This window comes from Abrus precatorius, unplaced genomic scaffold (genome assembly GCF_003935025.1).
Source record: "Abrus precatorius isolate BTA unplaced genomic scaffold, Abrus_2018 Scaffold3, whole genome shotgun sequence".
In the NCBI taxonomy this organism is placed as follows: Eukaryota; Viridiplantae; Streptophyta; class Magnoliopsida; order Fabales; family Fabaceae; genus Abrus; species Abrus precatorius.
Window position 1 is genome coordinate 13,824,566 of NW_020874373.1, and position 12,969 is coordinate 13,837,534.

Consider the following 12,969-nt stretch of genomic DNA (forward strand, 5'->3'; position numbering starts at 1 on the left):
ATAATCAGAAGGTTCTAATATTCTGAATGCTCTGAATCTGTAACATTTGTGATCATTTGACACCTCAGAGAGTAATTTAAAATAACATGTACAAGTTTGGAACTTTCAAATTAGGTTCTTTGCAGTACTCATTCAAAGTTATTAAAATTTTATTTCTAACTAAATTCTCAAATTAAAAAAGATACGATCTAACTGAGTTAAGGCACGCTAAACAGCAGACTTTGCCGTTTTCAATACAAAATATCAAACTGTACCTTCAGCACTTTGCTGCAAGTAATTTGTGACTTGTCTGTATCACGTCACTCGTAACGAATATTGTCAATGTCAGTGCTTAACGAGTATTTATATGATTAAGGGTGTAAGTATGAGTCAACCAGTAGACTTGAATAAATGAACCCAAATCAAATAAACTTGTTTTAGTTTGGTTCGGTTTTATAATAAAAATACGCACACCCAATTAAACCAATTCCACTTTATTAAATTCTTATTTATGATTATTATTATTGTTACATCTGTAAACATCTATAATAAATATAAATAATCAATAACAGTTGGTAAATAGTTTTTTTAGGAAGTGACACATAATATTAATACATATCAATAAATCACCAACTAAAATAGAGTATAATGCCCAATTTTAAGCAACTATAAATTCCATTCCATAGAAGCAAGAATTACAAGTTTCATTCATTTATTATTAACCCTTATTGTCAATGCATTTTCTTAAAATCGAATTGTTATTTTGCCTTGGCTCAAGTCAGTAGTTTGCACACCCAGAACGCGTTCGAGCTGGCCACGCTACTCTTGGTCTGGTAACACATCACAACACACATCATCCTTTCTATTCTTTTTTTTTTTTTAATTTATCCTTATCAAGCACGAAAAGCATTATCTTTAGCAACAGAATTAAGCAAACTTAATTTTTTTTAAACCCCCAATTGTTTAGTTTTGTATTTCCATTCAAAGATTCCTTTCCCTCCTTGAAATTCAGGTATTATTTATATCACCCTAATTCTGTTGATTCGCATTTCAAATTGTTCGGTTCGGTATCAATCGAGAGGAAACAGGTGCAATTTTTACTGTTATTGTTATTGGTAAAATTGTCACTTTAGGGTTTATGTAATTTCTTTTGTTAATTGCGTTCTGTGTTGTTGGAGTTCAATTCTATTAGTTCATGTTGTTTATCAACATCTGAAACGGATTAGAATAATGCTTGTGACAGGGGTTATTGAAAAATTATGGAGTGCTAGCTAGTGTGATGCATGAAAATGATGGATTTTTGTTTTTGAACATCGATGATAATGTTCTTGAACTTGATGGTTTTGGGCTCTTAAAAATGGTCCCTTTTTGACTTGTAGGCTGACCTATAGTAAAAAATCATATTCATGTCTTCAAGAACGTTGAGGAGAAGACTCCATCATGGGGATGTTGATGGCAAAAGGCAGGAGCATTTTGAGACTTCAGGATTAGATTCTTTGAGTGAGCCCTTGCTGGTGGAAGATGATTATATTGAAAATAAGAAGGTGTGAAATCGTGGTTATCTTTTTTTTTTTTCCTGGGCAGTGGGGTGGGGTTGAATTCATTTTTCTTTTATCTGTTTTTACATTTTATGCAGTTACATTTTTCTGTCATACAGATTTGTACTCTTGAAGATTTATGGGACGATGAGAGGAAGAAGGCACAGTTCCATTGGACATTCATATTTTCAAACCTCATTGCAGAATGGGCTCAGTGGTTAGGTATGTGCATGACTATTTTGGTCTGCCTCTCAGATACAATAAAGCTGGATATTATGAATAGTCGAGTAGTAGGTTGTATCACTTTTGTCAGTATATAGCAGTACCTCCCCATTTATTCGTCATGGATGGTTAGGCATGTGCTGTCTGACACATTTTCCCTAGCTTTCTCAGAGGAGGCCCTGCATTTACTGCTGAATATGATTCTTGTGATAATTGTTCAAACATTCTATGCTAGGTGTTTGTAAACATATTTTTCATTACTTGATGGTTATAGGGCGAACAAAATCCAATGCTTTTGTTACTCTTCAAAGTGAAAAAGGTCTATGATCTTTCTTTCCCTCGAGGTCTTATGTTTGGAGGAAGAATCAATCTTTGGGCTGTGAACTTTGCATAATTAAGCTCTATTTTAAGTAATTGTTGACTGAACTGATGGAGAAAGGTGATTGAAAATAAGCTAGGAATGGAGTTTGGTACACAATCACATGATGAATGGTGTAGTATTATATATTGGGTTTGAAATCTTATAAAGCATAGAGACAGAAAGGAACATTGCTTTTGAAATTTGTAGTTTTTTGAAAATACATGAACTTTCATTGGAGTGATTGCTTATATTATTAATTTCTCAGAACCATGTTTATGGTGCTTAGAAAAAAAGTGGACTTGTTCTATTGAGATTAGATAGTAAATGTCTTGGTTTCAAACGTGTTTTCTCTGTATCTGTCCTCTTTGCTGACTGGTGTACAAGTAAGAAGACAAAGCATGCAGCGTGTCATGATTTTAATGGTGATTTTTTTACCTTCGCAGCAAATGTTGTACTAGGATCTGGATCTCTTATTGGGCGTCTCTTATCTTTTCCTTCTACTGCTCTAAATATGCAAAATAATAGGATGCTTCCTTCATCTCTAAGCCCTCTGCAGGTATGTCTAGTGAAATCTTATTTTGAATGTTTTTACAAAAATCAAGTAACTGAAGTCTACTTTAATCCTTTGGCAAATGAATTCATATGATTTTAAATGCATTTTCTACAATACAAATGCCATAAATTTATGAACCTTATATGAAAGACAATTGATCTAAAGTGAGAATTTGATAGAGATTTCTCAGCACACCATTTGAATCAATCTCCATCAAACCCCAGGTAACTCAACCACCCCCCATTTGAAAATGAAATGGTTCCAGGGAAATTCTGATAATAATCTCAATTATATGATAGCATATTATCACTGGACTTAGTTTAATACTGCCACACCGTGTCTTGAATGTCTGTGGTAACACACAGGTGGCTAGTGGGCAGTGGATATTTCTTTGAAATTTAATGAAATGTATTTGGTTGGATTGTAAATGGAGAATTTTGAAAGAAAAACCTTTGAGATTTGAAAACCTATTCTCCTCTTTTTTAATAAATATGTTTACTCAAACATCTGATTTCATTTTGGGTCCTTTTTTGAGCTTCTGTATTATTTTTTTGAGCTTCTGTAGTATTTTTTTGTTGTTCTGATTGTTGTGGTGTTTATTTGTTTGTTGTTTATTTTTAGAATACAAGTTATTTATTGCCTCTTGTTGTTTATAGCTTCTAACTGTCTGCTTTTCTTATTTATAGCTACTTGTAGTTATTTCACGTGTATTTTATTTTTTTTTAGGAAGAAAGACTAAGAAACTTACGACAACGGCTTGAAGTCCCCTTTGATGGTTCTAAAACAGAGCACCAAGTATGTATTTAATGAATTTTTAAAACTTTCAAATCACTTTACTGACATTTGCTACTATATCCTGCATTCTAACTGTTTTATTTTTCACTTGTTCTGATACTGCTGTTGTCTCCATGAAGTGTACCTTTCGATATCGATAAACTGATGATCTATTTTATTCTGCAATCTGCATGCGTGATTGATATTCAATCTTAATGTGTTTGAACTGGAAACTAATAGTGGAACATGGGCATGGTAAATGCTTGACTTGCAAATGCTTGTGTATGAGGATAGACAAAATTTTTAAATTGAGTTGCCTCGCATGAACTGAAAAGTGGACAAGTGCAATGACTATTTGCTGCATGTCTATATAGTGCATAGGTATCTATTCTACCCATGGGATGCTTTTGTGAATCTAAAATATAAATAGTAAATAGAATGTGTAATGGACATTTTCTTTTATTGACAGTAGGATGACATTTTCAATTTTTGTTTTCTGGTTCCAGGATGCACTTAAACAACTGTGGAAATTGGCTTACCCTAACAGAGAGCTTCCTTCACTTAAATCAGAGCTTTGGAAGGAAATGGGATGGCAAGGTTCAGACCCTTCAACAGATTTTAGGTGAGTGATCAAAAGCAATATATTATACTTCAAAGAGAGAGGGTGGGGGCTTCAAGATGGAAAGGGTTTTTTATTCAGCAACAAGTCAAAAACTCAATATTATCTGAGACCATTAAGGCTTCGTTGGTTTAATGATAGGAACTTAGGAAGTGACTAAAGTTTTGAGTCTTTGACCCTCTTATGTCCTCTGTTGATTGCCATAATCATGGACTAACACACTGCCCTCATAGGTTGTACTTAATTCTAGATGTTTTGATAGTTTGATTTTGGATTTTGTGGGGTAGTTTCTTGTGTACTTGTGGAATAAATGGTTTCATATACACTCCCTTGGCATGTTCTTAATTCAAAAACACTTTCAAAAAGAAGATTTCAGGAACATTTGACTAATCTTTGTGTGTTGCAACACCTAGAAGAAAAAACTGTCCTATGAGATGCATAAGTTCCTTCATACAATATAATAATGAAACAGTCTGTACTGATAAATCATTTTTTTGAAAATATTTTATTTAGAAAATATCTCCTTGAACAAAATATTTTTCAATACTACTTTTGATCTTAAAAAAAATATTTACCTTAAAACTCTGTAATCTTTACTCAGTCAATTGTACTTTTTCTTTTTTGGAAATTATGAATTTGTTAATATGATATTCTAACCATGGTCTGCAGGGGTGGAGGATTTATATCATTAGAGAATCTCATCTATTTTGCAACAAAGTATCCAGTAAGTTTCTTTCGTTGCATTTGCATCCATGCCCATGTTGCCCTTTCCGAGTAGGTTTCACATTTCTTGTCAACTCATTATTATTTTGATCCTCCTTTTTCATTTTATATGCACTTAAAATTTGCTTATTCCATGGATTTATTTCTCAAGGCCACCCCCCACCCCAGTAAAAAGAGTGCGCTTATACTTTATTACTTTTGTGGTACAGTCTATTTACATCTTAACTGTCTTGTGGATAATTAAAATGGGCACATAATTGCTCTGCTTTGATTTAGAAATTACCAGATGCTTTATAATATTCCACTGATTAAGAAAATAAGTTATATATTTTATGCATATCTTTGTCAAGCTTATATATTATACACTATCTTTTCTGGAAAAAAGAATATATCTTATACAACAAAAAGAGGAAAATACTGGGAGGTGGATGAGATATTACTGTGAAGGAAGAAGCTATAAGAAAATGGACAATACTAGATGACACAGGCTTTCACACTGAATAGCTTCCTGAGGTGACATGCATCCACAGTCAATACTCTTTGGAGGCTAAAAAATGGAACAAAAATCAGTTCTCAGAAAATAGCGAGTCTAATAATTTTTTTTTAAAAAAAAAAATCCAACACAGCTGTCCAATCTCTCTGGATATCATGGAGTGAAGCTTCCTTAAGAAAAATCTCACTTGCAGAAGACCAAAGAGAAGCCATCAGTAAAAACAAACCTATCACATGTATCTGCAAGGGCAATTTCTATGGGAATTAACAAAAGCATATGTGTGGGCTATGAAACAGCCTTGCAAAAGCATACCTTCTACTCTACTGACATTCACTTGAAAATGATATGAAACACAGCTTTTGCCTATTATTCTTTCTGATGCTTTTCTAATAATCATGAAAAAATTGCTGAGGTTGAAAGGCAGACCCACTATTGACCTAGAACTCAACAGATTTCTCTATTTGAAAGTAGCCTTCTGAAAATGCAAAATAAATTGCCACCTTGTTCTGAATTAATCTCGAAACACATTTGGGGAAAATGGGAAATAGCTGTGCAAATCTGGTACATATCATTTTTGTCAATCCTATTGGGTATAATTGTCCAAACAAAGCGATCAGAACTTAGAAGAATTTAAGAATTAAAAATGGGCTTGTTAAGGAAAAAAACTCCTGATTATGAGAATCACTAAGAAGGTAATCTCTGACTCTAGATTCAGATTCTTAAAAAAATGAAAGCTTTGACGTATGATAAAACCTTGAAAAGCTTCAAAATTTTGGATGGGTGACTTGTAAAAAAGAATAATAAGAGGGAAGAGGAAAAAATTTTAGAAATAAAGTAAATTTCTTCTCCAAAATATCCTCTCAGAACTTAATATGGGGACCATCACTTTAACTCAAAGAAACTAGAGATCTAAATTACACAATTTCTTCTGCCAAATGATAATACTTCTGCTTGTAGCTTTGAGGGCATAACAAACAGTCACCAAAAACACCCAAAAACATATTCCCATTGTATTTGACAGCTGGACCATGTAAACACAAATGTAGGTGTTTCTGAATTCGTGTAGCAAATTACAGGCACATTTAAAGATAAAGTCACATTTGATTTAAAAAGACTTATTTTGAAAATTCTTATGTGATTTTGTTAGAACCATTAAAATTTATTTAAGAAACCTTTACGTAATATTCTTGATGTTGCACTGTTACATGTTCACCAAGTTTTTCTTGTGTTTGTGGTCCACTTATTTCTTTCAATTATATGTAAAATTTCCATTTACTGAAGTAGATTTTATGTTCATTATGCATATTTAAATTTTCTGCATCATACACTTGTTTGGGTGAACACAGCAGGTCTACACAATATGTTACACACTTTATTAAGTAGTATGATTTTGGTAAGTGAAACGCAATGCTCCTTGGCACTGTCATAGGATTCATTCCAGCGATTATTGCATAAACAAGATGGAACAAGGGCAGAGTGGGAATATCCATTTGCCGTAGCTGGAATCAATATTTCTTTTATGTTGGCGCAGATGCTGAATCTTCAATCAGGTAACATAACTTCTCTTAAGAAGAAATGCAGTGGTTGTCTTGTAATGATGGTATTGGTTGTCTTTTATATTAATAGGATCTTGTTTTCACCATGCCACCAGCCACCTTCACAGATCTAGGATGCATTTGGGAAGACAACTTGATTAAGCGTTTACTCAATAAGCTCTTTTTCCATGAGAATTTATCCTAAAATTTAACCATAAAACTTCTTTAAATAAGCTGAAAAATAGCTTATGGGAGCTATAAGCTCTTTCCATAAGTTCTTCCAAATGCCCCCTTAATATTATTTTGGGGGTTTCCTTATTTGTACTGAGTGTTGATGTTATATCATATGTAGATTAATGTGAGAACTGTTTTCTTCGCAGCATCTTCTTTGCCAGGAATCCGTTTCCTCCAGCTACTTGAGGAGGATGAAATGGCATTTGATATCCTTTATTGTGTTGCCTTTCAAATGATGGATGCTCAGTGGCTAGCAAAGCGTGCGACTTATATGGAATTTAATGTAATCTATCATTAAATTTTATTTGTTTATTGCTTATTTATTTTTATTATTATGTGATAGTCTCCTGATTCATTTATAATTTTCTTTCATTAGGATGTTTTGAAGTCCACAAGAACGCAGTTAGAGCGTGAGCTTGCTCTTGAAGACACCTCCAGCGTGAAGGATTTGCCGTCTTACAACTTGTTGAGATGATTAAGGATTGTCATTTAGTTTAACATTCTTCTCTCCTTTTTTATTTTGCAGAGAATGTTACATGAAGTGTATCTATCTAAAGCATTTGTCATAATATCTCTAAATAGAAAATGAAAAAGCAAGTGAAATATCAGATTAATCTTTCTGTCCATTTTCATCACCTTTGTATTTAAGCATAATGTATTTAGCATTTGGGAATTTTTTAAAGAAAAATTGTGTTCTCAATAATTACTCCAATTCGAGTCCATCATATCAAGTATGACACAGTTTGAGTAATGGAGTCGCCCCATTTGAGAAATGAATTTATACCATAATTTGCAAGCCACCCTTAGGTTTTTTCTTTTCACCACACTAATACAATTTTGAAATCTATTCACGGAAAAAAGTAATCCTTAAAACTTAATTATAAAAATGGGCTAATATTACGGTGCCCTTTATGTGATGCAAGAATAAGATGCGTCATATACCAAATTGTCACATTATGGTGTGTTAATCACCTTCAACGGGGTAGTTTTTTAAAAATTTGTGAAATTATATGGTCAAGATTACTCATTACAGTATATATATATTTTTCTAATAAATTTACTTCTTTTTTTAACTATAATAATAATTTTTCCCTTCAAAGGGCATCAGATTAGGTGTAGATATGCGTCACATCGCAGAATAGTATGGGGTGTGCCAATGATATAAAGATGTGTCACGTACTGATGTGGGTATTGGCAAGAGTCTGTTTGACAGCAATTTAAAATAACAGGCAAATTTCACTTTCTTCCACTTTGATTTCGACCATCTCGTTTTTAAAGGTAGCAAGTTGTCTCATTGATTTCTCTTGCTGTAGTATTAGAATGATATTTTCTGCATTATATTTCTTGATTTTATTGTTAACTTAAAATTGTGGCTATTATATTTTAATATAATACTTTTTATTTTTAAAATCTGTTTCTTCAGCATCGAAGTGGTGAGAAAAAAAAAAGGCAAATGTGATCTCTGTGTGGTAATGAAGTTATTTTTTACGTAAAATAACTATATAAGATTCATGTAAATTTTTTATTGAATTAAACGACTATGTTTTACAATATTTTCGTATATACCTACCAGCACTTATTCACCAGTTATTGTTTTCTACCTATTGGTCGGTAAAGTATTTTTCACTGTTATTTTTAAATAAACAATATTATCGTTGATGCAACGATACGGAGATGTTTAAGGTTAATAAAATCTGCGAAAGATAAATTTTAAGAGTAATTAAAGTGACTTGTTAAATTATTGAATAAATATATCAATGTCGTAGTAAACTGATTCTGTGAGTATTTTACGTTAATGTATATTTAAATTTTTTAAACCTATTTGATATTTTTAAAAAATCGTTTTCTTAGTAAATATGTGTTACGTTCAATATACATTTTATAATAAAAAAATGTTCAATTAATATGCATAAAAATATTAACAAATGATTTAAAGTGTGTGTATTTTTATAAACGTGTTTGTTTTATACTTTAAGTATGCTTATTTTTAAAAATAACATATTAATATAATTAAGAATGTATTAAAACAAATTTAAAATGCATGCATTAATATTTTAAAATGATAAAAATAAATTGAATAATTTGTGTATGTCTTGATAAATTTTTCAAACCTGTTTTATATCTATTTCATTTATTATTGTTCAATATTTGAAGTTAATATACAATATTAACTTTCATTTAATAGACTGCTATCTGTTAAAAAATTATTTAAAAAAAATAAATATATTTCATCATGTATATAAGTTGTGTAAAATTGCTGTTGAATTAAGTTGAATAAAATGAAAGTAAATAATGTGTATAGATACTGCTTTTTCTGATTAAAAGTGCATTCTCATTATAAGAAATATTGAAAGTAAAGATGAGTGAGGTGTGTGTTATGACTGTGAGTATCAATGTAGATGAATTAGTAAAAAAGAGTGAATATCTTCGTATTGGTGAATAAGAACGAGAGAAGATGTTAATGATAGTAAAAAGGGAGTGAGTTGTAATTTGATTACGTTACCCGTGGAATTGTCTTGCTCCCCAAAAAAGCCATTGCTGTCTTCTTTTCTTTCTTTGCATTGTAAAATCACTATATTTGTTATTGTCTTTTACTTTTTCTTTGCAAACATGCTCAATTTTGTATTTATCATTTCTCAGCATTCACATCATCAAAACCACAACCATTTACTTGTACCCTTTTTGTTTTATGTGCACTGTGTACGACGTGAAACACACACACATATGTATAAATAAAAGTTTCTTTAACTTTTTATTATCTAAGTCTAATTAAATTTAATCTAACATTTTTTAAAATTTTAAGGTTTATTTTAAATTCGAACTATTATTTATTTTTTTAATTTCATGATAACTTGTTCTTCTTTTTTATTTTATTTGTTTGTAATATTATAGGTTTTTTTTCTATTCTTTTGGACTTCAAGTTTTTTTTTTCTCAAGTTATGATACTATTTAAAAATTTTAAGAGTGAATGAGAACATTTTATTATCTAATAGAAGCAACGAGTATAAATATTTCAAGACTTTAAATATTTTTTTTCATTTTTATTAATATGAGTAGAGTAAGATATATAAACCGCCTAAATATGTTAAAATATACATGTTTAAATCATGTATATGCAGAAACAAAATTAAATTAGAACACTAACTTCCCATCATTTAAAATCAACTCGCACCATGCATAAACTTGTATGGTTTTAGTTTTTTAAATCCTAACTTACCTAAAACATGATGATGTTATTTTTTGAAGAGAGGAGTAGGTTTAGTGACCCAAAATAGATGAATGTGTGGTATTTATAAGGTTCTTCTCATCATAGAGTTGAAAACATGGAGACCTTTGTGAAAACATGAAAATTTGCACAAAATCAAAACGTTAGATTGAATGTAGTATAAAAATGGACCACATACAATTAACAAACTATGTTATTAAAAAATAGGATATAGAAATGGTGAGATGTGAATGAGTTTACACAATTTGCTAGACTCAAGAAGTTTCCAGGCCAAAACTTTAAAGATAAGGACTCAAAAACAAAATTGCTAATATTCTCCTACTTGGTCTATTTATCCTATTATCAATTATAACAAAAAATCAAATATATAAATCATGGTAATAGATCCTTTAATAGTGAGAATTATTCTTATGTATCACAATATATCAAGTCTCACAACACCAGCTCTTAATTAATGAAATCACATGTTTATTCTAGGAAAAATCTAAATGAGATTTCTCAAAATAAATGAACAAATATGAGCATAAAATAAATGAGAAAACACCAAACTGAATAAGCATTTTATCAAAATAATAAATGTACTTATAATTATTGTCACATTATGAAACTAAGTCTCATTCGTGCTATATAATCTTTAAAATTCTTTGGTGGTATGCCTTTAGTGAAAGGATCAACAATAATCAAATCAATGTTAATGTGTTCAATGACCACTTTCTTTTCCTTAACATATTCTCTAATAGCTAAATATCAATGTCGATGTGCTTACTTCGACTTTTACTTTTATTACTATTAGTCATAAATATTGCAGTAGAGTTTTCATACTACAACTTCAACAGCCTAAAAATACAATCCACAATTCTAAACCCAAATATAAAACTCTTCAACCATGGAACATGTAAGGTAGCCTCAAAACAAGAAACGAACTTAGTCTCATAGTGGAAGTAGCAATCAAGGTCTACTTTACATAGCTCCAAAATATAGCTCCATAAGCTTGCATAAAAATTAACTAAATGTAGATTTCTTTATATTAATGTAGCCAGCAAAATCTAAATTAGAGTAGCTAATCACCTCTAAACCATTAATTCATCTATACATGAGTATGTAATCTTTTTTTCCTTGAAAATATCTCGTTATTTTCTTTGCAATTTTCTAATGATCAACACCTAGATTACTATCGATTTTTTCCAAACTCCAACTACAAATGCAATGGCAGGTCTAATGCAAACCTGAACATATATAAGACTTCCAACAATTAAAGCATATAAAATATTTGTTATGTGTTCTTCCTCAAGGTTATTTTTTAGGCATTGACTTAATTCAAGTCTATTGTCCTTTATAATGGGATCTATACTTAGTGAACAGTCATTCATATAAACCTCACTAAAACCTTGTTGATATAAGTCTCTTAAGACAAATCCAAAATATCTTGAGATCTTTCTCTATGTATCTTAATACCCATGACATAAGATGTCTTACTCATATCCTTCATATCAAAGTTCTTTGAAATAAATTGTTTCAAAAATTAAATGAAGATATAACTTTATGAAATTTTAAATACCATTGGCAGAAAGCTTATTTTAATCCATATATAGATTTAATTAATAAGCTTGCAGACTAAATTTTCATCGTCACTAAAGAAAAATCACTCAAGTTGTATCATGTAAATCTCTTCTTTTATATCAAAATTGAGGAATGTTGTTTTTACATCCATTTGATGTAACTCAAGGTCAAAATGAACTACTAATATCATAATTACTTGAAGAGAATCTTTCTTAGACAAGAAAAAAAAAAGTCTCTTTGTAAGTTATTTCTTCTCTTTCAATGAACTCTTTGGCAACAAGGCTTACCTTATGTCTCTTAATATTGTCTTGTGTGTCTTTTTTTTGTTTTAAATATTTATCTATATGCAATAGCTTTTACACCATTACGCAACTCAACGTGATATCATAGAATCTATCTTATCTTTCATGACATTGTACCATAAATTCAATTCTTTAGAGCTCATAACTTGTGAAAAAATTTCAAAATCCTTTTTTACTCTAATATTATAGTCTAATTCTTATAAATACACTACACAATTACTAGGAATTGCTAACTTTCTTATTCTAGTAGATCTTAATGCTGCTTCGTTATCCTAATGAGGAACTTGTTGTCCAACCTATTACTAACAGGTTGTCCAACATTTACTTGTTGTTCTTCGTCAACGACTCAATTTAATTTATCATCTTTAACAATTTGTGAAACTTGAAACAGTGACCGTCTAACACACTCTTAAATTAGAAGGGTATGAATGACTATCATTTGATCCAGAGGGTTGAGTTTCGTAATAATTCCTTTCAAAAGCAATGTCTTAAAATAGATCACTCACATTAATTAAGTAATTTTCAAGAAACTTTACAATTCTAATGCTATAAGATAGACAATAGAATTTATACCTTTTGGATTTTTCAACATATCTAATGAAATACTCACCAATACTCTTAGGTTTAGTTGCTTCTCTTGTGAGTTATAAATTCATACTTCAAATAGGCATCCCTAAACGCAAATATGTCACAAACTAGATTTTTAACATTTGAATAACTTAAAAGGTGTCTTTAAGACAACATTTGTCGAAACTTTATTTAATATATATACACAATCATCTTAAGTGCTTCAATTCACAAGAATTGAGGAAGTTTTGCATTACTCCCCATGTCAATTAAAGTTTGATTC

General features: G+C 30.6%; 1 protein-coding gene across 5 annotated transcripts; it reads left to right on the forward strand.

Annotated features, from left to right (window-relative positions):
* Window positions 1–656: 656 nt before the first annotated feature.
* LOC113861615 (ELMO domain-containing protein A) lies at window positions 657–7,738 on the forward strand. 5 transcript variants are annotated; one of them, XM_027494558.1, is made up of 11 exons: window positions 657–812; window positions 992–1,067; window positions 1,359–1,523; window positions 1,637–1,739; window positions 2,544–2,656; window positions 3,380–3,448; window positions 3,934–4,049; window positions 4,716–4,770; window positions 6,692–6,812; window positions 7,178–7,314; window positions 7,408–7,654. In XM_027494558.1, exons 3-11 carry the CDS (start codon window positions 1,386–1,388, stop codon window positions 7,504–7,506), a joined length of 951 nt encoding a protein of 316 aa, XP_027350359.1. In that variant the 5' UTR covers window positions 657–812; window positions 992–1,067; window positions 1,359–1,385; the 3' UTR covers window positions 7,507–7,654. The 5 variants fall into 5 exon arrangements, with proteins under 5 accessions (XP_027350359.1, XP_027350361.1, XP_027350362.1 ...); XM_027494560.1 differs by lacking the exon at window positions 992–1,067 and having other exon boundaries at window positions 679–812; window positions 7,408–7,727; XM_027494561.1 differs by lacking the exon at window positions 992–1,067 and having other exon boundaries at window positions 734–807; window positions 7,408–7,635.
* The last annotated feature ends 5,231 nt before the right edge of the window (window positions 7,739–12,969 follow it).

Bases quoted from the DNA above. Each gene is read 5' to 3' on its own strand.
- LOC113861615 (XM_027494562.1), top strand. From the start codon at position 1,386: ATGTCTTCAAGAACGTTGAGGAGAAGACTCCATCATGGGGATGTTGAT. The intron at 1,740-2,543 runs GTATGTGCATGA...TTACCTTCGCAG, and splicing joins AGAATGGGCTCAGTGGTTAG to CAAATGTTGTACTAGGATCT. The intron at 6,817-7,175 runs CATAACTTCTCT...TGTTTTCTTCGC, and splicing joins CTGAATCTTCAATCAGGTAA to AGCATCTTCTTTGCCAGGAA.